General features: G+C 43.5%; 1 protein-coding gene across 1 annotated transcript in view; it reads left to right on the forward strand.

Annotated features, from left to right (window-relative positions):
- Nucleotides 1–24330, forward strand: part of dlec1 (DLEC1 cilia and flagella associated protein) — a gene marked incomplete at its 3' end in the record, with an annotated part of 153270 nt that overhangs the window by 82455 nt on the left and 46485 nt on the right. The window contains exons 20-24 of the mRNA XM_052016127.1: nucleotides 853–983; nucleotides 2377–2535; nucleotides 11482–11621; nucleotides 17134–17287; nucleotides 18601–18711. Coding sequence (XP_051872087.1) covers nucleotides 853–983; nucleotides 2377–2535; nucleotides 11482–11621; nucleotides 17134–17287; nucleotides 18601–18711 — 695 coding nt within the window. The remainder of the gene's footprint in view (nucleotides 1–852; nucleotides 984–2376; nucleotides 2536–11481; nucleotides 11622–17133; nucleotides 17288–18600; nucleotides 18712–24330) is intronic.

Consider the following 24330-nt stretch of genomic DNA (forward strand, 5'->3'; position numbering starts at 1 on the left):
CTCTGTACATCAACGGTGCTAAGGTCTCTGTTATTTACTCTATATATCCAAACAAAAGCTGACCTCCCAAATCGCATTACCTTGCACTTGTCTGTCATTAGTCTGCATAGCTTTCCAGTTGCTCTATGTCCAGCTGTATCTTTAAACAACCTTCTTCATTATCTGTGACTCCACCAATTTTAGCATCATCTGCAAAGTAACTAATGACCTACGTTATCATCCAAGTCATTTATATATATATTACAAATAACAAAGGTCCCACCACTGATCTGTGCAGTATGCCACTTGTTACAGATTTCTAGTAAGGGAAACGCTCATCTACCACTACCCTCTGCCTCATACTCTCAGGCACGGTAGTGTAGGGGCAGGCATGGTAGTGTAGGGCAGGCACGGTAGTGTAGCGGTTAGCATAACGCTATTACAGCACCAGCGACCCGGGTTCAATTCCAGCCACTGTCTGTAAGGAGCTTGTACATTCTCCCTGCGTCTGCTTTGATTTCCTCTGGGTGCCCCGGTTTCCTCCCACATTCCAAAGACATGCGGGTTAGGAGCTGAGGGCATGCTATGTTGGCACCGGAAGTGTGGCAACACTTGCAGGTTACCCCCAGAACACTCCACGCAAAAGATGCATTTCACTGTGTGTTTCAATGTACATGTGACTAATAAAGATATCTGATCTTATATCATCAGCCAATTTTGGATCCAGTTCACCAACATGCCTCTGATCTCTTGTGCCTTAACTGTCTTTGCAATTTCACTGTTTATATTAACATTAATTGTTCATTAGTCTCTAACTAGTTTAACACTTGCCTTTAAACTAATTCTGACTGGACTTTTCTGCATTCTTTAAAGAGGCCAATAATTACTGTGACCTGGAACTATTGCTTACCGGAAGCAAACCCGAGAAAATGGCCCACCATCTGCAGTGTCACATCAGACACCATGAAGACCCAGTCAACCTTTATGTGGAGGCAACCTTTGTGGTTAGTATGATATCAGGCTGTGATGTACAAGCATGAATTCACCATAACATGTCGCTGGGCAAATGCCTTTCAGGATCATTCATGAAACCTGTTGACAGCTGACCCTATTTTCCCAGGACTCACTGCAGGAAAAATTTGCAGGCATCTTGGGAGGCCATTTCCAAAAGATGCATAAAACATATTTACTAGAATGTGGATCAATGATCCAGAATTCTGGCCACAAGTCTATTAATTTTACCACCATGCCACCATGCACCTTAGAGCTGTTGCATCGGTGTGGTATTAAAGGGGTGTTGCACTGTCAAAATTGCCATCTTTTGGGTTGGAGTTAAACCAATCTGTCCTTCCATGTGAATTTTAAGGACTTTCTATCACACTATTTTGAGGAAAAGCAGAGGACTTCTTTTGAGTTCTGGTCAACTATTATTTCACAATCAACAGTGCTAAAAACAAGTTGGTTGTGATAACTATTGGCCAGAACAACATTCCTGTCTGTGCGCAAATTGCTTGTAGGTTTTGCTAAAGTAAAATGATGACCACTCTTAAAAAATATACTGAAGTGACTTGGGAACATCCTGAGGCTGTGGAAGATTCAGTATGAATGTAAGACTTTTTGTTTCTACTGATGCCATATTGAAAGTGCCATATTGGATGTGTTCAGCTCTCCGATACCCTGTTGATGTTCAGCTTCGCTGCTCAAAAAGGGAAGCGTTGGGTGAAATATCAGACGTCTGCTGGCATATACAGAATCAAATCCAAGATACTGACATTAGGATTTAAGCACTGAGCCATCAGAGGAACTCAATGTAGTGGAGAGAACTCAGTCATCACCACATTGGCTCCTGGTACCTCAGTTCCCTCTGTCCTTATTTTTGTCACCTCCAGTCCTGCTTGTGTTGTTAGCCTTACTGGCAGGACCTCATTTATTACCAATCCCTAATTACTCTGAGAAGGTCGTGTGATAACAAGGCTGTATCTGATGGACGTAAGTTTCCAAAAGGTACTTTCCTTTCTTTTCACTGTCAGTTCATTGTTGAAATACATGAACTCCTACCACTGTACCAGTCTTAAATAATAACTCAACGGCACCAATATACAATCACTAAGCCTTCAGCTGACTTTTCACTGAGTCATATAGTCAGACAGCATGGAAACAGGTCCTTCGGCCCATCAATTCCATGCTGACCATCAAGTACCCATTTACATTAATCTTGCACAAACCAATTTTATTCTCCTCACATTCGCGTCAACTTCTACTGCTCCCCCAGATTCTACCACTCACCTACCTACCTGGGGCAATTTACAATGGCCAATTGACACACCAGCCTGAACGTCTTTCATTCTCACCTTTCTCACACCTCTGTTGCAAATGATCTTATTGTATTTTTTTCAGGGTCCCCAGGTTTGTATAGACCTTCCATCTCTGGATTTCTGCCTGGTAAGGTTTGGAACCAGTGCCACTCGCAGCCTGCACATCAAGAACATGTGCCAGCTGTCAGCATCATGGTCTTTGCAAGAGAGTCCTGCATGCCTGAGTGAGCGGGGTGAAGAGGTAGGGGCAATTTTGGAACCCAAGAGATCTGTTATCTGAAATTTACATTTCTCCCTCACTTCATGAATTTGCTAATACTGTATATAACAAAAATGGAGTGTAATTACTCTCACAACTGACGGTACAGCCAAACACAAACGTAACCTCTCTGCTGCAGCTCAGCGTGTCCCCTCCCTTCCATTGTCAGATCTCCAATCTTTAAAATGCATTGCAGCACCTCCCAAAACTCTACTACCAAGAAGGACAACAGCAACATGGATACCCCTCCAAGTCACATCATTCTGACAATATCACAATATTACTTGATCGTCACTGGGCCAAAATCTTAGGGCTTTTTAACTGACAGTACTTTGAAGTACCTTCAGCATAAGCAGTGCTGTGGGACAAGAAGGCGGCTCAGTTTTTTAATATAAACGTTTAATAACTAAAGGCTCTGCAAAAGACAACCAGTGTCAAAACACTACAACTAATAAAGAAAAGAAACTAAGCAGCTACATAACTGCAGCAAAATAATGCGAACTAAACACCTGCAAAATGCACCCGCAACACAGCAGAGAAAAACAACCGCTAAATGCACCACGCAACGCTTCACAGAAGAATCGCATTCTCACTGTCCACGACACACGTGATCCCCTGAGGGGCCCACCGAGTGCGGAACTCAACCAGGGTGCCCACAGAAGGTGGCTCATTGCCTCCTTCTGAAGGACACAAGGAGGGGCATTAAGTGAAGCCTACATTCCATTACTAAATAAAAGAATAACAGCTATGGATATAACTGATGATTTGGCAATGTAGTTAAGTGCAACTGGTGTGTGTCACACGAACCAGGAGGATCCCAAATTCCTCCTCTGTTCTGTGATGACTTAGGCCACTTAGGACTGAAGGCAGGAACCCGTTATTCATCTAAAGTGGTAACTCGGTTTATTATTGTCACATGTACCGATGTACAGTGAAAAACTTTGTTTTGCATGCCATCCGTACAGATCATTTCAGAGTCAAAGTCAAAGTCGAGTTTATTGTCATCTGCACAAGTCCATGTGTGCACAGGTACAATGAAAAACTTACTTGCAGCAACATCACAGGCACATAGCATCAGATAAGCAGCATTTACAAGACATATATAAATTAAACACAATTTTAATGAGAGAGAACACAATTAGAATGAAAAAACAATGTCCATTTTAATGCAAAGTGATCAAAGTGGTCGTGTTGCTAAACTCTAGCGATTAGATCACATCACATCAGTACATTGAGGTAGTACAAGGGAAAAGCAATAACAGAATGCAGAATATAGTGTTACAGTTACAGAATGTGATGATATTGAGTGCACCATCTGAGAGCTCTAAACTTACAGTAAGTCAAGACTTTAAGCCCGGTCTGGTATAAGTATCTATGAGTACCCTCACTATAGGGAGGTTATACCGTATCAACCTATACTTCAGGGGCTTATTTACTTCACTACTTTTGTCTCTACGGAAAGGTCTCGCTGTCAATAATCACTGTCTCGAGCAGTGTGTCCTCCCTCCCAACCAAGGAGGAGATACTTCCAGCTAATGAAGCAGTCTAAGTGCAGTTTATTTCACTTTAAGTGAGTCACGTTTATTTCCAATAAGTAATTCTTTGTTAAGAACTTACAAAGGATTTCCAAACACAAGTACAATTCTTACAAGCTAAAAAGTCATACCAACAATGTTAGTATGTTAGAATTCAAGAATGTTAAACCTCGAACGTTAACCCCAAAACTAAACTCTTCGTGTGTGTGTGTGACAAAGTCCAAAACTCCCAGTTCCTGAATGGTTCTTAAGGTTCAGCTCCGCAAGCCATAAGGTGAAACATGAGCAAGGGCTTCTTCAACAACCACCGTTGTCTGAAGATAAGATGTAGATGTAGAAAAACATAGAGAGAGTACATACGAAATCCAAATGTTCCACGATGGAACCCAAACGACACTTCAGTGTTTACTCGGTAGTGACTTCCTCACCCCGAAAAGCATCCGAACCGTGGTCGTCCACACACAAATACCTGTTTCCTTCTACAGGTCAGCAACAAAGTGAACTCCACCGGATTACTTCCAACTTCCATACATGGATTTCAGTGGCAAACACAGTTATTGTTTCTCATCCATCGATAGAGAAAACAAGCAGGCTGGTGTCTCTCTCCCTTCTCTCTCTCTCTTTCTTCTTCTTCTGACTTCTTCAACAACGTCATTACGTCCTTTATCTTCTATTGACGTAAGCACGCCCCACACACACATACACACACACTCTCCATCTTAAAGGGACTTTCACTGAGTCCGTAACACTAGCAACTTGTCTGTTGCAAAAACCAAAGGCTGAAGAATGAATTCTAGGTCTTCTTTCTGCCACCCCTTCTCTCTGTCATTTCATTCTGTCATTCCTACCTACCCTGACCGCCTTCTAACATTTATACTGTTTTTCCACTTAGGTGACATCATTGGCATGTGATGTTTTCCAACCACATTTTCAGGCCAGGTGACTGGAGTGTTTAATTGGGTTAACGTGGACCCCATTGTTTTGCCTTGGTTAAATTTGAGGCCAATGTGGACCCCATTGTTCTCTTGTTTATGTCAAGAGGCTGCACAGGGAATATTGGTTAGAAGTTTCACTTAGCAAACAACAAACATCTCAAGCCTTGGACAATTTCTGTTGTTTCTTCCAAAGGGAATTTAGCCTAGTGAACAACAACTTCTTGACCTTTGGACAGGTTATGCTGCTGTGTTTAAAAAAAAATGAGGTTAACAATAAGCCCCTTGGGGCCTGGAATGTGAATATCCATCACAAGAGAAAGTGCAGTGCAGGCAGACAATAAGGAGCAAGGCCATGACGAGGTAGATTATGAGGTCAAGAGTCCATCTTAATGTATGAGAGGTCCGTTCAATAGTCTTATAACAGCAGGATGGTACGTGCTTTCAGGTTTTCGTATCTACTCCGTGATGGGAGGGAGGAGAAGAGAGAATGTCCGGGGTGGGAGGGGTCTTTAATTATGCCGGCTACGTTACTGAGGCAGTGAGAAATGTAAACAAAGTCCATGGAGGGGAGGCTGGTTTTTGTGATTAAATTGAAAATTTAGAAACTTTTCCCGTGCAAAATGATGTGGATACTGCAAGACAGTTGAAAGTTTCAAACTCAGTGGGTCAGGCAGCATCTGTGGAGGGAAATGGACAGTTGACATTTTGGGTCTTGACGTCAACTGTCCATTTCCCTTCACAGATGCTGCCTGACCAGGTGAGTTCCTCCAGCAAGTTGTTTTTTGCTCCATTTTCCAGCATTTGCAGTCTCTTGTGTCTTCTGAAAGTTTCAATAACTATAATCTACAGATTTTTGTTGGGGAAGGCTATTGAAGTTACTGGAGCAAAGGAGGTTGAGGTACATATCAGGTATGATCTAAACAGAGTGACAGAATATGTTCCTGCAATTGGATAAACTTCAGTGTAAGTGGTTTGAACTGACATTAGACAGGAACTTGCAAAGTTTGGTTGGGTGAGGCTGTTAGCAGGTAAAGAGACATCTGGCAAGTAGATGGTTTTTAAAACTGAGATATATGAGAGTTCAGGGCCAACATGTTCCTCTTAGAGTGGAATCCAAAACTGGCAGTATTAGGGAATCCTGGTTGTTGAGGGACACTGAGGATCTGGTCAGCAAAAAGGAGGCATATGTCAGGTACAGGCAACTGAGATGAAGCAAGTCCTTTGAGGAGTATAAGAAATGTAGAAGTATACTTAAGAAGGAAATTAGGAGAGCAAAAGAGAGACGTGAGATATCCTTGGCAGATAAGGCAAAGGAGAATCCTAAAGGATTCTAGAGGTACATTGAAAGCAAAAGGTTAACTAAGGAGAGATGTTGTAAATCCCATTTGCCTGCATTAGCTTGTATCCCTCTGTGCCTTTTCTATCCAACTATAAATGCAGCAATGCTCATTGAACTAGGGCAATTAAGTAACCCAAGGGGAGAACATTAAGGAACTAATATGCCTAGTTTTATGGGGAAAATGAATTTAGAAAACATATCTCAGTCAATAAATAGTTGTTCTGAACTTTAGAGGAGCCTGTTTGGAGGAGATAAGTGAAACCTAGCCCATGGCAAAAGAAAAACAGCCTCTGGAGATACTTAAATGTAAAAATGGATGGAATTACACATTGGTGATTCTGGCTATGGGTGAAAGGTTCAGATTGAATAAGATGATTGAGAGAAAATTATAAGGAGAGATTCCAAGGTTTTGCAGAGGAGAAATCATACAAACAGGCTGGAAGCACAACAGTTGCATCTCATCCTCTGGGCAGCGATCATTGGGATTGTGAAGAGCATGAGGTTGTCAGTAATATCTGTGGAGGCTTGATACTCACTGGCTTTCACACAGCCCACACAGCATGGTAGAACATAGAACATAGAACAATTACAGCACAATTCAGGCCCTTTGGCCCACAAAGCTGTGCTGAACATGTCCCTACCCTAGAAATTACTAGGCTTACCCATAGCCCTCTATTTTACTCAGCTCCATATACCGATCTAACAGTCTCTTGAAAGACCGTGTCGTATCCGCCTCCACCACCGTTTCCGGCAGCCCATTCCACGCACTCACCACTCTCTGAGTAAAAAACTTACCCCTGACATCTCCTCTATATCTACTCCCCAGCACCTTAAACCTATGTCCTCTTGTGGCCACCAATTCAGCCCTGGGGAAAGCCTCTGACTATCTACCCTATCAATACCTCTCATCATCTTATACACCTCTATCAGGTCCCTCCTCATCGTCCATCTCTCCAAGGAGAAAAGGCCGAGTTCCCTCAACCTGCCTTTGTAAGGCATGCTCCGCATCCCAGGCAGCATCCTTGTAAATTTCCTCTGCACCCTCTCTATGGCTTCCACATCTTTCCTGTAGTGAAGCGACCAGAACTGAGCACAGTACTCCAAGTGGGGTCTGACCAGTGACCTATATAGATGCAACAATACCTCCCGGCTCCTAAATTCAATTCCCCGATTGATGAAGGACAATACACCATGTGCCTTCTTAATCACAGAGTCAACCTGCGCCGCCACTTTGAGCATCCTATGGACTCGGACCCCAAGATCCCTCTGATCCTCCACACTGCCAAGAGTCCTACCATTAAGACTATATTCCGCCAACATATTTGACCTACCAAAATGAACCACTTCACACTTATCTGGGTTGAACTGCATCTGCCACTTCTCAGCCCAACTCTGCATCCTATCTATATCCCTTTGTAACCTCTGACAGCCCTCCAAACTATCCACAACACCCCCAACCTTCGTGTCATCCGCAAACTTACTAACCCACCCCTCCACTTCCTCATCCAGGTCGTTTATAAAAATCACAAAGAGTAAGGGTCCCAGTACAGATCCCTGAGGTACACCACTGGTCACCGACCTCCACTCAGAATATGACCCTTCAACAACCACTCTTTGCCTTCTAGGGGCCAGCCAGTTCTGGATCCACACTGCAATGTCCCCTTGGATCCCATGTCTCCATAAGCCTCGCATGGGCTACCTTATCAAACGCCTTGCTGAAATCCATATACACTACATCTACTGCTCTCCCTTCATCGATGTGCTTAGTCACATCCTCAAAAAATTCAATCAGGCTCATAAGGCAGGAGCTGCCCTTAACAAAGCCATGCTGACTATTCCTAATCATATTATACCTCTCCAAATGTTCATAAATCCTGCCTCTCAGGATCTTCTCCATCAGCTTACCAACCACTGAGGTAAGACTCACCGGTCTATAATTTCCTGGGCTATCCCTACTCCCCTTCTTGAATAAGGGAACAACATCCGCAACCCTCCAATCTTCTGGAACCTCTCCCGTCTCCATGGACGACACAAACATCATCACCAGAGGTTCTGCAATCTCCTCCCTCGCCTCCCACAGCAACCTGGGGTACATCTCATCCGGTCCCGGTGACTTATCTAACTTGATGCTTTCCAAAAGTTTCAGCACCACCTCTTTTCTAATATCTACATGCTCAAGCTTTTCAGGCCACTGCAAGTCCCCACTACAATCCCCCAGATCTTTTACCGTGGTGAATACTGACGTAAAGTATTCATTAAGTACCTCCGCTATTTCTTCTGGATCCATACACACTTTCCCACTGCTGCACTTGATAGGCCCTATCCTTTCGCATTTCATCCTCTTACTCTTCACATACTTGTAGAACGCCTTGGGGTTTTCTTTGATCCTGCCCGCCAAGGCCTTCTCATGCCCCCTTCTGGCTCTCCTAATCTTTTTCTTAACTTCCTTCCTTTTAGCCTTGTACTCCTCCAGATCTCTAACATTACCTAGCTCTCTGTACCTTTTGTATGCTTTTCTTTTCCTTTTGACTAGATTTATTATAGCCTTTGTACACCACGGTTTACTTGTTGATTCAGAATATCAGGACTTTAAGCCCCACTGCAGACTTGAGCACACAGTCCAGGCTGACGCTCCAGCGTGGCACAGAGAGAGTACAGATCCTCCCCAGCTTACAGACGCCTGACTTATGTACAGCCCGTACATATGAATGAGTGTTTGGGAGATGGTGTGATGCATTGGCTGGCTGCTGTGGGGCTGCAAGCATCTCATCCTGTGCAGGAACTTGGTTCACGGCCTCATTTCCCACTTGTGAACCGCTTGGGTTACGAACAGTTCTCAGGAACAGAACCCTGACGTAACCTGGGGAGGACGAGTATTGCTGCAGATTCCATCTTTCCTATGACATATTAAAGCAAGGCCCTGTTCCCCCTCTCAGAGTATCTGAAAGATGCCTTTTGAGTTCACTCCAATGTCCCTAGGTAATATTCACCCACCAACTAACGTAACTAAAAGATCTAAAAGCAAACTGCAGATGCCGGAAATCTCAAATATTGGTATTGGTATTGGTTTATTATTGTCACTTGTACCGAGGTACAGTGAAAAACTTGTCTTGCATACCGTTCGTACAGATCAATTCATTACACAGTGCATTGAGGCAGTACAGAGTGAAAATAATAACAGAATACAGAGTAAAGTGCCACAGCTACAGAGAAAGTGCAGTGCAGGTAGACAATAAGGTGCAAAGAGTCCATCTCATCATATGAGGAAACCGTTCAATAGTCTTATCACAGTGGGGTAGAAGCTGTCCTTAAGCCTGGTGGTACGTGCCCTCAGGCTCCTGTATCTTCTATCTGACGGAAGAGGAGAGAAGAGAGAATGGGGTGGGTGGGGACTTTGATTATGCTGGCTGCTTCACCAAGGCAGCGAGAGGTAAAGACAGAATCCAAGGAGGGGAGGCTGGTGTCCGTGACGCACTGGGCTGTGCCCACAACTCTCTGCAGTTTCTTGCGGTTCCGAGCAGAGCAGTTGCCGTACCAAGCTGTGATGCATCCAGATAGGATGCTTTCTATGGTGCATCGATAAAAGTTGGTGAGTGTCAAAGGCAACATAATAGTAAGTGACATAGAATTTAAGTTTAAAAGTGCAGAACAATTATAGTAAGGGTAATGAGTAGATCTGTAGAGAGCAGCTTGCAATGAGTCATCACACTCCAGTAGGTCAGGCCACTTCTGTGGGAAGACTCTGTTTCCCTTCCCGCAGAGGCAGACTGACCTGCTGCGTATTTCTCGCATTTTCTGTTTTTATTATAACTAAAAGATCAATTATCTGGTCATTGTAACATTACAGTTTCTGGGATCTTGCTGTGCATAATTAGTTACGGAGACACAAGAATGACTGCAGATATTGGAAATCTGAAGCAACACACACAGAAGCTGGAGAAACTCAGCAGGTCAGGCAGTATCTATGGAGGGAAATGGGCAGTTGACGTTTCAGGCCAAGACCCTTCGTCAGGACTGCAGCATCTGCAGTCTTGCTTGTGGCTCTGCCACTCCAAAGTGAAGTCTCTTCGAGGTATACCTACCCTGAAGAAGTTTTCCCCCAGTCCTGATGAAGGGTCTCGGCCTGAAACGTCAACTGTCCATTTCCCTCCATAGATGCTGCCTGACCTGCTGTTCCTCCAGCACTTTTTTTGTGTGGTGCATAATTAGTTGCTGTTTTAGCAAATTACACAGGGACCAAACGTAAAGAAGTTGTTTACCTGTGAAATGTTTAGGTTATGAATGCCCCTGAGGTGGTAACAACGAATGGGCCATATTCACAACTGTGTTGTATCCAAAAATGAAATGTCATGGACTCATAGTGTCATATAGCATGGAAAATAGGCCCTTTGGCCCAACTCCTCCATGCTGACCAATTTGCCTAACTGAGCTAGTCCTATTTGCCTGCGTTTGGCCCATATCCCTTTAAACCTTTCCTATCCATGTACCTGTCCAAATTCCTTTTAAGTGTTGTAATTGTACCTGCCTCTACCACTTCCTCTGGCAGCTTGTTCCATATACCCACCACTGTGTGGTAAAGTTGCCCCTCAGGTCCCTTTTAAATCTTTCCCCTCTCACTTTAAACCTATGCCCTCTAGCTTTGGACTCTCCTACCCTGAGGAAAAGACTTTGGCTATTCTCCTGAGGAAAAGACTTTGGCCTCAGCCTCCTTCGCTCCAGGGAAAAAAGTCCCAGCCTGTCCTGCCTCTCCTTATAACTCAAATCCTCCAGTCCTGGTAAGATCTTCGTAAATCTTTTTTGTACCCTTTCCAGCTTAACGACTTCCTCCTACAACAGGGTGACCAGAACTGTACACAGGACTCCAAATACGGCCTTACCAAAGTCTTGTACAGCTGTAACATGACATCCCAAGTCCTGTACTCAATATCCTGAGCAATGAAGGCCAGCGTGCCAAGTGCCTTCTTCACCACCCTGTCTACCTGTCTCGCCACTTTCAAGGATACCTGTTAGTGATGAACGATGTCTATTGCATCTTGCTAATAGATACTGTCATTATGTTTGTTTATACAAAAAAAGTAGGTGTGAAGGAAGTGTGATCCACACCACTGTCTGATTGCAGGCCTCACAATTTACCTTTGAACCATCCAGTGGAGAACTGCCACCACTGTCCGACTACAGTGTGAATATCCTGTTTACACCTACCAAGTGCCAAAGCCTGAAGACAGTCCTTGAACTGAATGTGGAAAATGGAAATGCAAGGTAAACTCAACAATCAAATGAGCTCTTCCAGTTGCAAGGACCAACCTGGTCCCTCCCAGGTTTCATGCACTGAATGTTCTCCGAGTTGCTGTCATGTTGCATGTAGTTCTTGCCTTCGGTCTGGACTAAGAACCTTTGCTGTAGGCTGCTGTTCCTGTTTGCTCTATTGACTTTCTGCCCTTGACTCTTCCCTGCCTGCTTTGTCTTCTGTTGTCATGTTAGCAGCTCTTCCCCACATCACATCCTCCCCAGATATTCAATGCTATGGACATGAATCATACAGCTCAAAAGGAGACCATCAACTCAGACTGCCTCTGGTATTGGTATTAGTATCAGTATTGGTTTATTATTGTCACTTGTGAAAAACTTGTCTTGCATACCGTTCGTACAGGTCAATTCATTACACAGTGCAGTTACATTGGGTTAGTACTGGCATCTATTTGACAGAGCTGTCCATTGGTCCCACTTTGCTTTTCTTTCTCCACAGCCCATAACTTTTCCTTTTCAAGCATTTGATAAGGCTATTGAACGGTTCCCTTATACAATGAGATGGACTCTGACCTCACAATCTACCTTGTTGTGACCTTGCACCTTATTGCACTGCACTTTCTCTGTAGCTGTGACACTTTACTCTGTACTGTTATTGTTTTTACCTGTGCTACATCAATGCACTCTGTACTAACTCAATGTAACTGCACTGTGTAATGAATTGACCTGTACAATCGATGTGCAAGACAAGTTTTTCACTGTACCTCAGTACAAGTGACAATAATAAACCAATACCAATATCAATACCAATATTTGTCCAGTTGTCTTTAGAGATCGACAATTAAATCTTCAGATGCAAATTCCAGATCATAACAACTCTCTAGGATAACCTACTCTTCTCCCTTATGAAACTACTTATTTCCATGTCCTCTCGTTACTGATTTGCTCACCAGCAGAAAGGTTCCCCCTAATTACTCTATTAAAGCCTTTCATAAAATTGAACACCTCTTTCCAATCTCCACTTCTCTGCTTCTATCCCACTGTTAGAAGACTATTGAACAGACTTCTTGTACGATAAGATGGATTCTTGACCTCATCATGGCCTTGAACCTTATTGTCTGCCTGCACTGTACTTTCTCTGTAACTGTAACACTTTATTCTGCTTTCTGTTATTGCTTTTCCCTTGTACTACCTCAATGCACTGTTGCAATGAGGTGATCTGTATGGATGGCATGCAGAACAAAAGTTTTTCACTGTACCTCAGTACATGCAACAATAATGAACCAATCTATTAATTTACCAAAAATACCAGCTCATATCTCACCCTCATCCCTGGTACATTTTTAGTAAATATCTTCTGCACCATCTGCAAATCCCCCACATAAAGTGATGGCCAGAATTGGCCCCAGAGCTCCAGCTGGGACCTAAATAAGAATCTATGAAGGTTTAGCACAACCTCCCTGCTAATTGTGCATTGTCATAGAGTTGTAGAATTGCCTAAGATAGAAACAGGCCATTTTGCCCAGTTCATTCACACTAATTAGTGGGCACCCATCTGTTTGAATCCTGTCTCTCAGCACTTGGTCCATACCTAAGTGATTCAACTGCTCACCTGGACACTTCTTAACTGCCGTCACAGATTAACAGAGTCACAGAGCTTAGCTCAACTCAACTAAGGTGCCTTCCTGAGCTAGTCCCATTTGCCTGCATTTGGCTCATATCCCTCTAAACCTAAGCAGGCACGGTAGTGTTGTGGTTAGAGTAACGTTATTACAGCACCAGAGACCCAGGTTCAATTCCGGCTGCTGTCTGTAAGGAGTTTGTACATTCTCCCCGTGTCTGCGTGGGTTTCCTCCGGGTGCTCTGGTTTCCTCCCACATCCCAAGGATGTACGGGTTAGGAAGTTGTGGGCGTGCTGTGTTGGCGCCGGAAGCGAGGCGACACTTGCGGGCTGCCCCCAGAACACTCTACGCAAAAGGTGCATTTCACTGTGTGTTTCGATGTACATGACTAATAAAGATATCATCTTATCTTATCTTATTTTATCTATTCATGATCCTGTTCAAATGTCTTTTAAACACTGAAATTGTACCCACCCCATCACTTCCCCTGGCAGCTCATTCCATACACCCACCGCCCTCTATATGAAAAAGTTGCCCGTCAGGTCCCCTTTAAATCTTTCCTCTTTCACTGCCAGTGACCTAGCTTCAACCACTCTCTGAGACAGTGCCAGGTACTCCGGGTACTCACCACTCTCTGGGTGAAGAAGGTCTCCCTCAGATCCCCTCTAAATCTCTTCCCCTTTATTCTAAATCTATGTCCTCTAGTTTTATCTGCCTCTGATATGAGGAAAAACTTCCTGCAGTTTACCCTATCTATACCCCTCATAATTTTACATACCTCAATCATGTCCCCTCTTAACCTGCTCTGCTTCAGGGAGACCAGACCCAGCTGCTCCAGTCTCACCTCATAATTGAACTGCTCCATCCCAGGCAACAGGCATTATCTCTTGCTCTGCACCATAATCAGCCTTAAATTGACACACACCCTGCGTTCTGTGGCTCACACCCCAAAGTCTGCATTGCATTGCATCATTCCTACTTTCAACAGCCTCCTGAAAGTCTACTTTGTGACCCCACCTTCTGACTTGCCTTGACTGCTGTTTAGGTTCCAAATCACGTCACCCACCACAAGGAAGCATCTTGGGACATTAAAGGTACAGTGTATACAGTGAGACCTCTTCAACCAGATAAGCCCCACCTTGGATGTATTACCTTAATCTAATTGACTATTAGATGGAAGTAATCCCTCCACATAAAGTGGTGGGATTACTTCCATCTATGTACCTATGGTCAAACTAGGTAGGTGAAGAAAGATAAATTGTGAGACTGCACTAGTCCATACCAATCTTGCAAACCTACTCACTCCTATATTAACATATGTTCACTGAAAATTCACAAACTCTACTCAAATTGGATTGCCTTGTTTGAATTGGAATTGGAATTGGTTTATTGTTGTCACTTGTACTGAGGTACAGTGAAAAACTTGTCTTGCATACCGTTCATACAGATCAATTCATTACTTAGTGTATTGAGGTAGTACAAGGTAAAAAAAAATAGAATGCAGAGTAAAGTGTCACAGCTACTGAGAAAGTGCAGTGCAGGTAGACAATAAGGTGCAAGGTCATAACGAGGTAGATTGTGAAGTCAGGAGTCCATCTTATGGTACTAGGGGACCATTCAATAGTCTTATAACAGTGGGATAGAAGTTGCCCTTGAGCTTGGTGGTACGTGCTTTCAGGCTTTTGTATCTTCTACCTAATGTGAGGGGGGAGAAGAGAGAATGTCCTGGGTGGGCGGCGTCTTTGATTATGCTGACTGCTTTGCCAAAGCAGCAAGAAGTGTAGACGGAGTCCATGGAGGGGAGGCTGGTTTCTGTGATGCGCTGAGCTGTGTCCACAACTGTCTTTGGTTTCTTGTGCTCCCAGGCAGAGCAGTTGCCATACCAAGTCAACCCAAGAATTAGAAGATAGCTTGCTATAAATAGCCTGAATTAAACATTCAGAACTCTGGAGGTGAGTTCTTCACAGGAGAAAGTCTGCCATATATCTATCATCCAAAATTCTGCTGTCTGCACCTCAATGATCCATTCACTCAGAAGTTCCTTTAATTGGAAGTTTAAGGACATGAAGGAAAAAGGAATAGAGGGATTTGCAGATAGGATAGGAGGAGGTTCATAACCCTCGAGGAGCAACAACAGTGTTCCATTTCTAGAATGGAGACACCAGAGACTGCAGATGCTGGAATCCGGAGCAAAAGACAATTTGCTGGAGGAAATCAAGCAGTCCTGATGCAGGGTTTCGACCCAAAATGCCGACAATTCCTTTCCCCCCCACAGATGCTGCTCCATCCATTGAGTTCTCCCTCCAATCTCCCTCCAGCAGATTGTTTGTTGCTTCAATTTCTAGAATCCAGCTTTCATTGATGAAATGAAAGGTCCCACTGCCTGCAGTCAGTGCAAGTCCTACAGGAATAATTTTGGACAAGAACTATGCAAAGGATGCCACAATTTCAACCTCAGAATCATGCCTGGTTCAGTATCCAGGTTATTTGGCTCTAATTGCAATGAATTATTCCCTGATCCACATTCATAATTGTAGGAGCAAACAGAAAGGCCACGCGGAGTTGGTGTTCGAAATAATGGGCGATTTATTAAAACTGGTGCGCGCCAGGAGACCAGTCAAAGCTGATCTACCTGAGTGCAAATTTGGTACAGCTTTTACATTCTCAGCTGACAAGATTACACAAAATATTGATTAATAGTAAAATGGGGTTTAGATAACAGAATGGTGACTACAGAAAGACTTAATTAGGTAACAAACTAGGTCTTGATTACAGAATAAAATGATTATCCACAAGTCTAACTCAGTAAATTCAGTTTTCTATTACAACAATGGGTGGACGCTATAACATAATTAATGAAGCTCCTGAAACTTGGGTGTTGTCACTTCTGCATTCCATATCTCGACTCTTAGGCTTTGTCTGTGGTTCCCTGTTACCACATTAGCACAACCCACATCCCTATATATTAGTTATTAGCCCTCACTATGCTTTCCCCTACAACAATACCATTTAAGCAGCAACTTTCATGAGCATAGGGTGTGTCAATAGAATAGCATTGAGTGTATTTAAGGCAGAGATTCATAGGTTCTTGGTTGGTAAGAGGGTTAAGGGTTACAGGGAGAAGGCGGGAGAATGGGGTTGAAATAAAATCAGCCATGATTGAATGGTGATGGACTGAATAGCCTAATTCTGCTCCTATAGCTTATGGTCATATGGTCGTAGGGTCTACAGCAAAGATACAGGCCCTTTGGCCCAACTGGTCCATGCTGACCAAGATTCCTAAATAGGCTAGGACAGAGACACAAGAGACTCTGCAGATGCTGAAATCTGGAAGAACACACACAAAATTCTGAGTTCTTCCAGCATTTTGTGTGTGTTGTCCCAACAAAGCTCATCCCATTTGCCCGTGTTTGGCTCATGTCCCTCTAAACCTTTCCTATCCATGTCTAAGTAACTTTTCACCCTCTAGGTGAAAAGGTTACCCCTCAGGTTCCTATTAAATCTCTCCCCTCTCACCTTAAACCTATGCCCTCTAGTTCTTGAATCCCCAACCCTGGGAAAAAGACCATGTGCATTCACCTTATCTATGCCCCTCATAGTTTTATCCACCTCTTTAAGATCACCCCTCATTTTCCTACACTCTAATGAAAAAAGTCTTGTGAAATGCAGTGGTAAGTTTGTGCATGCCAAGGTTCCATAATGTGCTAATGTGCAGACAATCACTTTTTTCAGTGATGTTGGTTGAGGGATAAGTATTGGATGGGACATTAGAGAGAATCCACCATTCTTCTTTTAATTAACATCCTGAAGAAAACAGGGACCTACCTCAGGCTAACACCTCATCCAAAAAAACAGTCCACAAGTGCAGTACTCAGCGGGAAGTGACATGTTCCTCTTTCTAGTCACATTGCAGTGCAGGCTGAGGTTCAGGAGGTGCGGGTCTGCCTGCTGAGTTGTACCATCATCTTCAACGAAACCTACATCGGTGTCCCAGCACGAGAGACGGCAAAACTGTTTAACCAAACGCTGCTGCCTGCAAAATGCTCCTGGGGAAAGGTAAGTCTGAAGAACCTCTGTGTGCTCTGTATTAACATCAACACCTTTTTAAACATGTGAAATAACCAGCATATTGTACCCACTTACTTTTAGAGGCTGACTAATGTAGAACATGGAACATCAAGGAGTACAGCACAGGACAGGCCCTTTGGTCCACAATGTTGTGCTGAACTAATTAAACAAATGACTTCTATTTAATCTAATCCCTCTTCCCCGCACATTGACCATATCCCTCCCTTCCCTACATATTCATGCCTCTTAAACACTCCTATGCTATCTACCTCCACCACCACCCCCGGCAGCGCATTCCAGGCACCCACCACTCTCTGTTTAAAAAAAACTTGCTCCACACATCTCCTTTGTACTTCCCCCTCTCACCTTAAATGCATGCCCTCTAGTACTAGACATTTCAATCCTGAGAAAAATATACCGGCTGTCTACTCTATCTATACCTCTCATAATTTTATAAACTTCTATCAAATCTCCTCTCAGCCTCTGCAACTCCAGAGAAAACAGTCCAAGTTTGTCCAACCTCTCCTCAGAGCACACGTCCTCCAAACCAGGCAGCATCCTGGTAAACCTCCTATGAACCCTCTCCAAAGCCACCACTTTCTTTCTTTAATGAGGCCACCAAAATTGAACGAAATACTCTAAATGTGGCCTAACCAGAGTTTGTAAAGCTGTAACATAACTTCCTGGCTCGTCCTAACCTGTCACATTAATCCATTTGGCCTCACCCTATCATAGAAATTCCCTTTGGTCTACCCGTTGTAGTTCTGACGAAGAGTCTCAGACCGACATGGTAACTCTGTTTCTCTCTCCAGAGATGCTGCCTGACCTGCTGAGTGTTTCCAGCATTTTCTGTTTTTATTTCAGATTTGGAATTGGAATTCGATTTACATTATCTGATTTTTTTTCCATTAACTTCTTGGTGCCCTTCTTGTGTGCTGCAGTGAGCTGTGACTAGGACCTAATGTTATATTGTTTTAGCCCAACTTAGATAGAAGCAAATTATTCCTGTAGCTATGGTAATACTAGTTGGGTATACAAAGATAGGTTGTGAAGCCTCTCAAGTCTATAACTATCTTGCAAATGTACTCACTCCTTCATTGAAAATGTACAACCTCTACTCAAACCTGATATATAGCCTTGTATGAATTAGAAGGTACCTTGCTGCAATGTACTTGGAATGAAATATTCAGAACTCTGGAGGAGAGTTCTTGACAGGAAAAGGTTGGTTGTGCATCATTATATGTGAAAGTTGTCGTGGTAAGCAACCCATCTGATTATGTGTGTCTCTCTTTGTTAATAAGGTGCACAAAAGCCATGCACATCAATGCAGAGTCAAGATCACCCCAGCAAGCATCACCTTGGGACCAAATGAAGAGGCAGAGGTGTGCGTGGAATTAACAGTTCTCAATGCAGTGAGTGTTCACATCTGCAAATGCTGTCGACTTGTTTTATTACATGAATTATAATACTGAATATAATCATTCACAGTCGGAAATCATTCAGCCAAACTAGCCTCATCCAGTTATCACCAAGTACTTTCCAACTAGTCCCACTCCCCCAACTCTTCCTCCATAGCATAGAGAGCGGTAAACACTGCCCAGTCCATCATAGGCTCGTCACTTCCTTCCATCCAGTCCATCTTCACAGTGCGTCGCTTCAGGAAGGCTGACAGTATCGTCAAGGATGCCTGTCACCCTGAGCCATTCCCTTTCCTCTCCTCTGCCTTCTGGGAAGAAGTTCGAAAGCCCAGGCGTCCAGACAAAAACAGCTTCCTCCCCACAGCTATCAAACTTCTGAACCAATCACCTCCTACCCAGTGGTGCTGCCGTGTTCCCATACTCTTAGTCCTATCTCTCTAGGTTATTCTGTTATTGTCATTTTAGCATTTCCTTTTGCACTATTTTTGCACTACAATCTTTGCATCATTCCTCTGTTTTGTGCTCATTGTTGTATTTATTGCTATATTTATTAGCCCCATGTACACTGTTTTACTTCAGGAGCTTCACGCAAGCAAGGAATTTCATTGCGCCCCGGTGTATATGACAATAAACTAAACTAAACTAACTGGCCATGCAATTTTTCCTATTTATGTTTATCAACTCCCTTTGGAAAGTTATTATGAATCTCTTATTTAGCTGCTCACCTTCCTTTATCTTCACAAACTGTTTACAAGATCCTTTACCAGTTTATACATCTTGTCCTGGTTTAAGGCTCTTCAGGATCAACTGTGTGGAGATCCTTTCCGTAGTGGTTCTCACGAACGACGTGGTGCAAACTGTTCAAGGTTGTACCACCATTCCTGTCGATGGTGATCCTTTCACAGGATGGTGCAGGGCTCCATAGACCTGCTCGTTTTTTGGGGACTACAACCACTTCTTTGCCATTAGCTGCTAGCTGTACACCTTCAGTTTTACAGTAAATAAGAATAGATTACAGCACAATACAGGCCCTTTGGCCCACAATGTTGTGCCGACCTTTAGACCTTGCCTAAGACTACCTAACCCCTTCCTCCCACATATCCCTCCATTTTAAATTCCTCCATATGCTTATTTAGTAACCTCTTGAATTTGACCAACGTACCTGCCTCCACCAGCGCCCCAGGCATCACATTCCATGCCCCAACCACTGTCTGGGTAAAAAACCTTCCTCTGATATCTCCCTTGAACTTCCCACCCATTACTTTAAAGCCAGGCCCTCTTGTATTGAGCATTGGTGCCCTGGGAAACAGGTGCTGGCTGTCTACTCTATCTATACCTCTTAATATTTTGTACACCTCTATCATGTCTCCTCTCATCCTCCTTCTCTCCAAAGAGTAAAGCCCTAGTTCCCTTAGTCTCTCATCATAATGCTTACTCTCTAAACCAGGCAGCATCCTGGTAAATCTCCTCTGCACCCTTTCCAACGCTTCCACATCCTTCCTATAATGAGGCAACCAGAACTGGACACAGTACTCTGTGTGGTCTAACCAGAGTTTTATAAAGCTGCATCATTACCTCATGGCTCCTAAACTCGATCCCTCGACTTATGAAAGCTAACACCCCATAAGCTTTCTTAACTACCCTATCCACCTGTGAGGCAACCTTCAGGGATCTGTGGATATGGACCCCCAGATCCCTCTGCTCCTCCACACTACCAAGAATCCTGCTATTAACTTTGTACTCTGCCTTGGAGTTTGTCCTTCCAAAGTGAACCACCTCACACTTCTCCAGACTGAATAAGTCCATTGGGTTTCAAGTTGTTGTGCTCCATGCTGTACACCTGCTCTTCCGCCTGATGAGGAAGCTCGAGCAGTTGTGGGTGATCACCCACTGCAGGTGGTACATTATTTCCACCATCCTTTCGGACAGTGTAGCTGAAATCACAGCAATTCACTGAGTGAAAAGAAAATTTCCCTTCTCTTTCTTTTGGTGACCACCTTAAATCTGTGCTTCCTGGTTGCCAATCCTGTCAACAGAAAGAGCTTCTCTCTGTCATAGTTCAAGTTTATTGTTGTCATAGGCATATATACACAGGGTATAAATGCCATGAAAATTAGCTTTTTGCAGTAGCAGCAGCACAGTACATGAGAAAACGAGAGCAAACATGAGTTGACATAAACTTAAATTAACATAAATTATACTTAACTCACATGTGTGAAAAATAGTAAATGACAAAATAAACATAACACCAGTGCACTATTTATCAAAACCCTTATATTTTAAAATCCCTGTTAAGTCCTGAAGGGAAGCTAATCCTGTCTCGGGTAACAGCAGCATTATTGTTGCAAGATGTTCTTGATCTAGTCCATTCCACCTTTCAGAAATTTGTAGTTGTAGTCTCTGGTAGGGCTTACTGACAATGTTTAGTTTAGTCTTTCAATGAATTGGTTCAGTAGATTGCAGATGCAATTCAATTTCAAATTAATCTCAATGGGACAACATTGCGCACATATTAAAAAAGGGCAAAATTTGCTTTCAGGAAAATAAGTAGCAGTTGCGCTGAATATATCCATGAAACTAACCGCAATGTAGCTTTAAAAATATAAGGGTGGGGTAGCTTCAATTAGTAGAGAGACAGATCTAACTTAGAAAGGATTGCATTTTTCCAAGATATTGCTCCACCTCCATTGGAACCAAGGTAAACTCAAGTGAAACAACAGTCTTCCTACTATTTCAGGGCTGTTAGTGATGGACAATAAAAATATCACTTCTAAACATAGAACATAGAACAGTATAGCACTGGACAGGCCATTCAGCCCACAATGTTGTGCCGATCTTGATGCCAATTTATACTAAATGTCCCCTTCCTGTGTATCATCCATCTCCCTCCATTCCCTTCATATTCATGCGTCTATCCAAAAGCCTCTTAAACTCCACCAAACTGCCTGCTTCCACATCTACCCCCGGTAATACTTCCAGTCTCACACACTCTGTGAGACAACAACTTTTAAAATTTTTGAAGTGAATTTTAGACCTGATAGAAGCTTATAAAATTATGAGAGGCATAGATAGGGGAAAGTCTTTTTCCCAGGGTGGAAATGTCAAATACTGCAGGGCATGGCTTTCAGGTGAGAGGGAGGAAAGTTTAAAGGAGATGTGCGAGGCAAGTTTTTTATTCAAATGTTAGCGAGTGCCTGGAACACGCTGCCAGGGGATGTGGTAGAAACAGACATGATAGTAGCATTTAAGAGGCATTTGATCCCAAACAGATGAAGGTAGAGCAGTGGATGTGGTGTATATGGACTTTAGTAAGATGTTTGACAAGGTTCCCCATGGTAGGCTCATCCAGAAGGTCATGAGGCATGGGATCCATGGAGACGTGGCTGTGTGGATGCAGAATTAGCTTGTCCACAGAGGCAGAGGATGGTAGTAGATGGAGAGTAATCTGCCTGGAGCTCGGTGACCAATGGGATCTGTTCTGCGACCCCTACTCTTTGCGATTTTTATAAATGACTTGGATGATGAAGTAGAGGGATGGGTTACTAAGTTTGTGGATTACACAAAGGTTGGAGTGGACAGTGTAGAAGGTTGTCGTAGGTTACAACAGGATATAGACAGGATGCAGAGTTGGGTGGGGAAGTGGCAGCTGGAGTTCAATCCGGAAAAGTGTGAAGTGATACACTTTGGAAAAATAAACATGAAGGCGGAGTACAAGGTTAATGGCAGGATTATGAGCAGTATGCAGGAACAGAGGGATCTTGAGGTCCAAGTCCACAGATCCCTCAAAGTTGCTGCTCAAGTTGATAGAGTGGTTAAGAAGACGTATGGTGTGCTGGCCTTCACTAGCCGGGGGATTGAGTTCAAGAGCCGCGAGGTAATGTTGCAGTTCTATAAAACTCTGGTTAGACCACACTTAGAGTAGTGTGTTCAGTTCTGGTCACCTCATTATAAGAAGGATGTGGAAGCTTTAGAGAGGGTGCAGAGGAGATTTACCAGGATGCTGCCTGGATTAGAGAGCATGTCTTATGAGGAAAGGTTGAGTGAGCGAGGGCTTTTCTCTTTGGAGTGTTGGATGATGAGAGGCGACTTGATAGAGGTGTATAAGACTATGAGAGACATAAATAGAGTGGACAACCAGCACCTTTTCCCCAGGGCAGCAATAGCCAATACCAGAGGACATCTATTTAAGGTCAGAGGAGGAATGTTCAGGGTAGATGTTGGAGGTAGGTTCTTTACACGGAGAGTGGTGGGTGCCTGGAACGCACTGCCGGGAGTGGTGGTAGAGGCTGATACAATAGCGACATTTAAAAGACTCTTAGATAGGCACGTGGAAGTAAGAAAAATGGAGGGTTATGGGCTGTGCAGGAGGGAAGGGTTAGATTGATCATGGAGGAGATGTTCATGTAGTTTGGCACAACATTGTGGGCGAAGGGCCCGTACTGTGCTGTACTGTTCAATGTTCTAGAGGCACGTGAGCAGGCAGGGAATGGAGGGATTTGGATCATGTGCAGGCAGATGGGATGAGTTGAATTTGGCATCATGGTCGGCACAGACATCGTGGGCTGAAGGACCTGTTCCTTTGCTGTACTGTTCTATGTTCTTAGCTGGCAAAATTAATCAACAAGAGTTATGTTGAATGTGGTCAAGTATCAGAGGATTAGTCAATCTTAAGAAGTGGTTATGAAAGTGTCCTCCAGAGAATAATGTTGCCTTGAAATAATTAACCAGAGAAGGTTATCAAAAATGTTAGTGCTATTGGCTAATTGACATCACCCATACCCACAAACTACACCACCTAGAAAGACACATGGAACAGACACATGCAATAGAAACACCATTGGCTCCAGTTTCCCTTGAAGTCACAAACCATCCTTACCTTTGGACACTTTATCTAGAAATTCAAATGCACGTTGCCATTTTTGCCCCAATGAATGGGGGTCTTTTTGAAAAATTGGAAGGGACCTTAGAGTGAAGTACTCTCGACCAACACTCACACTGTTATCTTTATTTGGTTGTTTACTATTTTGCAAAACTGGACCTCCAGAGCTGGTGCATTTGGATGCACTAGGATTTCTAGGTAAGTATGTTTTGGGCCAAAATCCAGTACAGTGCAAAGATATAAAGTTACTATAAATTACAAAAATAAATAAATAGTGCAATAAAAAAGGAATAACGAGGTAGTGTTCATGGGTTTGTGGACCATTCAGAGATCTGATGGCGGAGGGGAAGAAACTGTTTCTAAATCATTGAGTGTGGGTCTTCAGGCTCCTGTACCTCCTCCCTAATGGTAGTAATGAGAAGTGGGTGTGTCCCGAATGGTGAGGGTCCTTAGTGATGGATGCCGCCTTCTTGAGGCACCGCCTCTTGAAGATGTCCTCGATGGTGGGGAGGGTTGTACCCGAGATGGAGCTGGCTGAACCTACAACCCTCTGCAGCCTCTTACGATCCTGTGCATTGGAGCCTCCATACCAGACTGTGATGTAACCAGTCAGAATTCTCTCCACCGTACATGTGAAACTGATCTTTTATTGGCCAGGTAAATGATTCCTGAATGTTAGTCACACAATCTTAAGCTAATTCCAACATTTTTGCAACTAATTATCAAAGGTTTTG

Source organism: Pristis pectinata, chromosome 5 (assembly GCF_009764475.1).
Source record: "Pristis pectinata isolate sPriPec2 chromosome 5, sPriPec2.1.pri, whole genome shotgun sequence".
NCBI lineage: Eukaryota > Metazoa > Chordata > Chondrichthyes > Rhinopristiformes > Pristidae > Pristis > Pristis pectinata.